Genomic DNA, 8,393 nt, shown 5'->3' with positions numbered 1-8,393 from the left:
CAAGCCAAATTTTCTTGTTCTGTTGGCAGATAATTTATCTTATTTTAATCAACATTTACCTAATTTTGTATGTTTTTTTCTTGTTTTTTAAGGCTGAGTTTTTGCAGTGTACTGACAGACATGTAATGAATGTGTGGAGAAGGTCGGTGAGTAAAGGTGAGTTTCTAACCGGGACTTAAAAGCTGAAATGGACTGGGCCCATCTGATATCAGGTGGTAAGTGGTTCCACAGAAAAAGCTCCGTCTCATCTCCTTTTCAACCGTGGAAAATATAAAAGCCTGGTGTCTGAGGAGCGGAGGGTCCTGGGAACTGAGTGAAGCTGAATGAGCTCGGAAATCTACTGCAGTGTTTGTCCATTTAGTACCTTAAAGAACCTTAAACTGGATTTTAAAAGAATGGGCAGCTAATGCAAGGTGGGGACGATGTGCTGGAACTTCTTGCCAGTCTGCAGCCTTGCAGCTGCGTTTCGGACAAGCTGCAGCCGAGTCAGGGGGGACTGGGGAAGTCCAAGGTAGATGGAGCTACAGTAGTCCAGGTGTGATGTTACGAAGGCATGGTCGACTTTTCCCAGATCCCGATGCGACAGAATTGGTTTGAGTTGAGAGATCACCAAACCTGGTTCTTTTCGGGTTTTAGATATATCTCTGCTACTCAGATAATCTGACCTTCATGGAGTTTTAGTCGCTGTTGCAGCAGGGAAACATCTAAAACATGCAGAACAACAGGGTTGCTGATTACTCTAGGGGTAAAAGTATCAAAAATCCACAAAAAGTAACTTTAAATTCAGTTTAGTGAAGAAATTTGCAACAATGGCATGAAAGAGATGTTCTCTTCTATGAATTTGTTTCTTTTAGCATTGTAAATATCTTGGGGGGTGGTTAATGAGAGGTCCAAACATGGTGATTTCCCCTTTAAGAGCTGCTGTCAATCACGGCTTACATCTTCTGGTGGTTAGACTTCAGAAAAAGTCAGAGTTGAGAAAATGACATTAAAGGGTCACACACTATGTCACTCCAAAACTCACCAGACAATCAGAATGCGCCCCTGAAGGAGCCCGCCCATTAAAGGTTTGTGTCGGAAATTAAACCAAACAATCAAGAATCAAAACCAAAGACTGTGAAGCGCAACCAAAATAGAGGAAACTGCAAACAAAACTACTCAATTTAACCAAATAAAAACCTAATAGTTTTCATGATGACTGATCTTTTTTGATTTTGAGATCATTTATTTTACTGAAGTTCTAGAAATTTTTGGTTTTAATTATTTTTCGCTTGAGTTTTAAAAAGATTTGCTCTGAGATTCTGAAACAAATCTGATTCCATAAAAGGTCAAACAGGGGGGTGAAAGTTTAAAAATCTTGTCAAGTCCCCAAGTAAGAGCTACACAGTCGTCTCAAAACTTTATTTAGTTGTGTCAATACAGCGAATAAGAAATAAAAAAAGCTGTTAAAACAGTTGTTGCTGGAAAATAATTAAAAGGAAGTTTTACATAAAGGCTTCCAGGCAGAGTCCAACAATCTGAAGGTGAAAGAAATTCACCAGATAGCTGAAAGATCTTTGGTCTGGAACATTTTTAGCTGAAGTTGGACCTCTGAAAACGCGTCACACGGCGAGGAGCATCGAGATGAGTCGAGTTTCCTTCTTCTTCTTCTGCTGTTTTTCAGCCCTTTGATCCCGGTTTGAGGGTGCTGAAGGGTTTGGAGTTTCGAAGCGAGGTGGAGATCTCCTGCAGGAAGCCAGCGATGTGCAGGTCCTTCTCCGACTTTCTGCCGTCGAAGATCACCACCAGAGTGAAATGCGGCTCAGGCCGCGTCAGGTAATACGTGCTCTGGACTTTATCGTCGTAGAAGTGCACCACCTTGTCCAGAGTGTTGAGCTCGGCGGCGCGGTCTCCCATCATCATGATGACGTTGGGCCAGTGTGTGAGCGGCCGCTCTCCTGACGGCAGAGACACCACGGCGGGGAACTGCTCCACGCCCTTCGGCGCTTCGCGGTACGAGTGTGGGTGGTGGTATCCGTGGCCCTGGAAGCTTTCTGATCCCCGGTTGTCAAACACCAGCGAAACGTTGCTGGCGTCGTGTTTGCGAATAAAGGTGGAGATCTTTCCGTGGTAGTCCGGCGTGGTGCGAGCCGTCAGCGCTCTCATGTCAGCCGGAGCCGTTTGCCGGCTCAGGGCTTCGTGGAAGTAGAAGCTGAACTTGGCGAGCAGTGCGGCCTGGAAGCGCTGCAGCCACAGGTACAGGTGAGGAGGCTGCACGGTCTTCTGGGACTGACCGCCAAACAGATTTTTGCGTGTCTCTTTCTGCCGCTGGAAGAGCTGACCCCAAGCGGCGAGCTTGGTGTGGGCGCCGTGCAGGCTGAGCAGGGCAGGCAGGAAGTGCCACTCCGACACCTGGGCCTGGCAGCGCAGCAGCTGCGTCACCACATCCACCTCAGTCTGGAAGCCCTCCTCCACGCGGCCCAGAATGGGATGATGGAACCTGGAGGAGGAAGAGTACTGATCAGTCATCAACGTCTGGACATTTTATCATTTCTAAAGCAGTTTAGATTAACATAACCTGTTGATGTGAACCTTCACTAAACAACTTGGACCTTCATTCAGTCACCATGGTGACATATTAAACTAAGACTTTGGAACGTGCAGCTTTATTCTCAGTGGAAACAAACATAAAAGATGGAGGCGGGCTCAACATCTACACACCCTCAAAATGATCGCTCTAATAATTATGTGAAGTTTAAACCACGTTCAGACTAATTTGTGTCAAAACCTTGAGAAAAAACACAAAATTACAAAACAGCAACAAATTGAAAATGACAACAAAATTAAAAAAAAATACACAATGACAAATTAAAAAACACAATCAATTAAATTAGCACTACCAAAACATTCTAAAAAGCACAACAAATAAAAAACATGAAGAAAATTATAAAACACAAGAACAAGACATTAACATACGGGAAGAGGTAGGTACCAGCGGGCAACAGGAGAAACCGCTGATTGGACGATGGTGCCAGACGGCTTTTTGAACCAGAAGTTGTCGTGTACGTAGCGCAGTTTTCAAAACATGAACGTAACCCGTGGCCCAAACATAGCTGCTGCTATCCAAGAATAGTTTGATTATTACACACAATGTGTCTCAATCAGCACGCTAAAACTACTTCCAACACTTCTGTAGTATTTAACACAACAAATTTAGGACTACTTCAGCCTTTCCTCTACTCCAAACTGAACGAGGTACAAAACTACAAGAACATCTGGTTCAAAAGCCGTCTGGTACCATCATCCAATCAGTGATTTCTCCTGTCGCCCGCTGGTACCTACCTCTTCCCGTATGTTAATGTCGTTGTGCTTTTTCTAAGTTTTTTTGTGTTTTTTATTTGTTGTGGGGTTTTTTTTAGAATTTTTTGTAGTGTTAATTAAATTTGTCGTGTTTTTTAATTTGTCATTGTGTATTTTTTTTATTGTTGTTGTCATTTTCAATTTGTTGCTGTTTTCTTAATTTGTTGTTGCGTTTTTTTGTTTTGTAGTTTCGTGTTTTTTGTTTTGTTATTGTGGTTTGCACTCAGGACCACCGTGTTTGACAGTCGGGTAGTTGAAAACTATTATACGAAGATTTTACAACTGTGATCCCCACTGTGGGTTTATCTTTAGAGAAAAGTAGAGATCAGCTTCAGAGCACATCCACGCCCCCAAAAAGTCTCCGTCAGAGTCACGTTGTTACTTTGGATCTGTGTTGTAGAGATACTTTCTGTACTAAAACTGTTACTGATGTGCAGCAGGACCTGACATATAGAAAGTACTGGAAAGACTCAAGTAAAAGTACAAGTACTCTATGAATGAAGTGTTCTTGAAGTGCTCCACTTAAGTAGAAGTACTAAAGTATTCAATATTGTTTGTACTTAAGTATTGCAAGTAGTTTATTTTAAAATTACTACTCAAGTACTGAAAGTAAAAGTAGTTCATTGTGTTGTGTAGTTATTTAAGACAACATTAAACGTTATATATCATATAGTTTATGATTTCAAACTTTTGTTCTGACATTCAGAAATCTTTAGCTGGAGCAGTAGTACATGAACAATAAGATCCATGAAAAAAACACGTATCAAGCCTGTTCATTGTCCTCCATAGCTTTTTCCCTTCTAACACCAGTAATTATACTTTAAATGTTTTTTATTTATGTGAAGACGTCTCTCTTCATCCATAACTTATGGCAACTAAAGGCAAGTCGGCCACTTATAAGCTAGTTATTCTGTGAAAACTAAAGTAATTATTATTGTTGATTCCCCTGCAGAGGATGTGTCCCTTTGGATCCGGGATCCCTCTTCCACATCACATCAATCACACACTTCATTACAATTATGTCGGTTACTTATAAAGCACAAGAGACATGTTGTGTTGCTGTTAACTTGCTGCCTGATGCTTGAGCAAAGCTGCCAGAGAACCTTTAGCTAGAGGAAAGAGGTCCCACTCTTTCTATTTTTTAACTGGCATGAAACTGAAACTTACACACTTTCGTACAGAGATTGTCTATCGAGACACACACCGCACTCTGACAAGTATAATGGATTTAAACAAATTTCCACCATGTTTTTTTCTTATTTTCTGTTGTAACGAATAACGAAGCAGGACAATAAAAATGTATCGGAGTAAAAGTATCATCGTGATCCAAAATATGTAGTGGAGTAAAAGTAGAAGTAGGAGAGAAAAAGTAATACTTCAATAAAGTAGAGACACCAGATTTTACTACTTAAGTACAGTTGTGAAGTAGTTCTACTTCGTTACTATACATCTATGAGTAGGACACATCATGGACATCTGGATTACAACATCTGTGTTGGATGTTATCATCTCTGGGTCCAAACTACGCCATGCTGCCGCAGGTATCGGGCCGAGAATGGCTGAAGTTCTGACCTCCACCTGACCAAACACCTTTGGGACTGAAAGCCAGGCCTAATCTCACAAACCAACTTCTGGAAGAATGGTCAAGAATTCCCATGAACACAATCCTAAACCTTTAGGAAAACTTTCATAGCTGCAAAGCGTGGAACATTAAACCCGATGGAATGTCATTAAAGTTTAAAGCTACGGGAAGGCAGGCGTCCCACTACTTTTGGAAACGGTGAATATTTGTTCAACCAGCTTGGTGTTGCAAATCATCACCCAGCTGAGCTCACACAGGGAAGAGCTGCAGAGATGCTGGCAATGTGCTCCAGAGGTGGAGTTTCTGTTGTGCTCTGCCTTCAGGTCGCAGATGAGTCCGTTTCTTTGGAAACGAGTTTAATGTCAAAACTTTTCTTCTTTTTATTTCTGACGGGAATCATTCCATCAATCCTAAATTTCTGACCACACTCATTTCTTTTGCAGCATTAATTATCAGTTATCTTTGACTATTTATCTTTTAACCGTTCTTTATCTTCTGCACTTATTTTATTTCTTCTAAATGCGCTTTAAATATTTAATATGTCGTGTTTAAAACACATTGTTTTGCCTCATTCAGTTTTCTCTCTCAGAGAGGGAACACAGATAATATCCGTCTCATTTCTATAGGGGTGTGTTGTTATTATATATAATAAAGTGAGGATGTTTCTCAATGCAAACGACCATAAATGGGCTGTGACATGTTGGAATTTATCAGTGTCTCATTGTATTCATGCAAAGTCTTCACTTTTTTAATCAGATTAAATTTAGACCATTTTTTATTGTAAATGTTTGATAAGCGAGGTCCCTACGGTCCGATCCAGCTCTCTCTGTGGAGACGGAAAGGTGCATCTATCTTCTCTAGCAGAGGCCGACCTAATTTGCTGCAACCTGACAGACGCATTCTGATCTGCCAAGTTTATTTCTGAACCTAAAACTGCATTTGGCGCTCCGATGTCTGCAGCTGAACCTGTCACCTTCACCCCTCAGTGCACGGTGAAAGCTGCAATGTGTAATGTGTCACGCTGCGACCTGCTCAGCCAGCAGAAGCTCGGTTTGCCTTCCTGCTCCAGCTGCTGTTTCTAGCTGGAAAAGCTGGAATGCTGCTTTCATTAAGGAGAAAGTTTTCCTGCATCGACCTCAATATGTCGCTGTACTTTGTAAGATTTTCCTGCCTTACTGCAGCCCAGATTAAAATGTACGTGGAAGAAAAGGGAAGAAGCAGAAAAAACCTCAAGGGTCTGAACATTTAAAACAAACTGAGGCTGGTTGCTGCAGCAGAAATTCAACTGTACACTTTCTATTCCTTCTATTTTTTACTTGAGTAGATGTACTCAGATACAGACTTGGAGCTGTATTTCTGCAGGATGGCCTCCAGCGTGGTGACCAGCTCCTCCGAGTTGATGCTCTTCTGGCTGCCCAGTGAGTGCAGCTTCTCGTAAAGGTCGGCCATCTCCATGCGGGCCTGCGTGAAGTGGCACAGCTGCTCCGACAGGTGAGACAGCAGGTCCTCCAGGTAGGACGAGGACGAGCCTGGCTGGCTGTGGCGTCCGGTCGTTGCCACTTTCCTGAGCTCGTTGTTCAGGGAGGTGTAGACGGTGCGGATGGAGTCTTTGCGGCTGAAGAAGGACTGGCCACCTGCAGAGATGGGATTATAGGGAAACTAAAGGTTAGATGAATGTGTTATAGCGCCATCTGGTGTTGGAAATATGTTGCTGTCTAAAAGTTTTATTCTAAATGACTGAATAATCTTTAAGAATCTGTTTTTTTTTTTTTTTTAATTATTATTATTATTATTGATTTAAAAGTCTGTATAGAAAGATTTTAATGCTGGAGAGTTTCACCCTTATATCCATTCCCCAACAGTCCCAATTAGACTGTAATTAATTATCGTCTAAAAAAAAAAAAAAACATTTTTGCAGCTTTTGGAAGCAATTCATCAGTGTTGGATGAATAAATCCTCTGCAATATTATAAATTAGCAACATTTTTAATTTAAAATCCCTGCGGCATTTAAATAATCCAAAAATCTGTTTATAGATATGTGTTGTTGTTTACATGTATTGTCTTAATACCTGAAGGAGGACTTTAAGTTCTTCACATATTCCTGATTAGACACAGATTGCCGTAACATAAAGGCATGTAAAGTTATTAACACTGTTCATCTAAACAACCCTACAGTGGGAGTATCAGTAAAACAGAATAAGGACACTCCTTGAACCTGATGGATAAGCTGTTCTGGTGATTTAAAAAAAAAAAAAAAAAATAGAAGGAAAACAAGCTGTGTTAAATGACTACATTAGATAGATAGATAGATAGATAGATAGATAGATAGATAGATAGATAGATAGATAGATAGATAGATGGATAGACAGACATAGACATATAGTCAGATAGACATTTAGACAGATAGATAGATAAAATAGACAGACAGACAGACAGAGATAGATAGATAGATAGATAGATAGATAGATAGATAGATAGATAGATAGATAGATAGATAGATAGATAGAGATTTAGTTAGTTAGTTACCTATCTTCTGTCCCAGGAATGTCATATTGTGGAACACCTTCTCGGCAGCCGCCAGGTGAGCTAGAGCTGCCAGCAACGAGCTCCAGATCGCCCCGGCGCTCTTGCTGATGTCCTTCTCTTTCTCCACATAATCCTTGGCTCGGTCAAAAGAAAACATGCCAAGCTGAGTGAAGAAGCTCTCTAGGATGGCCCTCTCCCGTGGGACGGGCCGCAGCTCCTCCACCTCCGTCATGGATCTCCTAAATGCTGCCTGCTAGGAGTTAGCTCACCGAGTTAGCAACATCAAGTCCGACCAAGAAAATAGCATTTCCTCAAGAAATATGTTCAACTTCTACCAACTTTTAAGTAACATATCATTATAGCTAAAGTAACATATTTATACTGATGCCAGAAAATAGTAGAATATTTCACAATAAGCCTGAATCCTACAAACCACTTATCTGCTTTCCGCCATATTGGCTACACGTTTGTAAATACTACGGAAAGCAAAGAGTACCAAATATGATCAAGCGCAATTTTTAAGGAGAAATAAGGTAAAGATCATTGTTTCTAAAGACAAGGCAAGTTTACTTGTACAGCACCTTTCCTGTACAAGACAATTCAAAGTGCTTTACATGAAACATTAAGAAGCATTACAGAAAAAAGCATGAAAGAAAATACAAATAAAATCACAATAAAATGATAAATTATATTAAAACAATTAAAAGCAGAATTAATTAAAGGTTACTGTGCAGATGCCATGCATAGGCACATGAGAAAAGAAATGTTTTTAACCTGGATTTAAAAGTTTCTACATTTGGTGTGAGAGTATAATCTCCACTGGCAGTTTGTTCCACTTGTTTGCAGCGTAACAGATAAATGCCGTTTCTCCATGTTTAGTCTGGACTCTGGTCTGGACTCTGATCTGGTATCTGGTCTGGACTCTGGTCTGGTATCTGATCTGGT

The 8,393-nt window shown here is 40.8% G+C and overlaps 1 protein-coding gene across 1 annotated transcript; it reads right to left on the bottom strand.

The window, feature by feature from the left end:
* Window positions 1–1,508: 1,508 nt before the first annotated feature.
* Window positions 1,509–7,881, bottom strand: kics2 (KICSTOR subunit 2). The gene is made up of 3 exons (XM_079263365.1): window positions 7,449–7,881; window positions 6,264–6,555; window positions 1,509–2,479 (listed from the first exon to the last, which is right to left on the bottom strand). Exons 1-3 carry the CDS (start codon window positions 7,678–7,680, stop codon window positions 1,660–1,662), a joined length of 1,344 nt encoding a protein of 447 aa, XP_079119491.1. The 5' UTR covers window positions 7,681–7,881; the 3' UTR covers window positions 1,509–1,659.
* Between the last annotated feature and the right edge of the window lie 512 nt (window positions 7,882–8,393).

Source organism: Telmatherina bonti, assembly GCF_933228915.1.
Source record: "Telmatherina bonti genome assembly, chromosome: 23".
NCBI classification, from domain to species: Eukaryota; Metazoa; Chordata; class Actinopteri; order Atheriniformes; family Telmatherinidae; genus Telmatherina; species Telmatherina bonti.
This window is presented reverse-complemented; position numbering and strand designations above follow the sequence as displayed.

Bases quoted from the DNA above. Each gene is read 5' to 3' on its own strand.
- kics2 (XM_079263365.1), bottom strand. From the start codon at position 7,680: ATGACGGAGGTGGAGGAGCTGCGGCCCGTCCCACGGGAGAGGGCCATC. The intron at 6,556-7,448 runs GTAACTAACTAA...CCATCTCTGCAG, and splicing joins ATTCCTGGGACAGAAGATAG to GTGGCCAGTCCTTCTTCAGC. The intron at 2,480-6,263 runs GTCTGTATCTGA...TTCCTCCTCCAG, and splicing joins CTGCAGAAATACAGCTCCAA to GTTCCATCATCCCATTCTGG.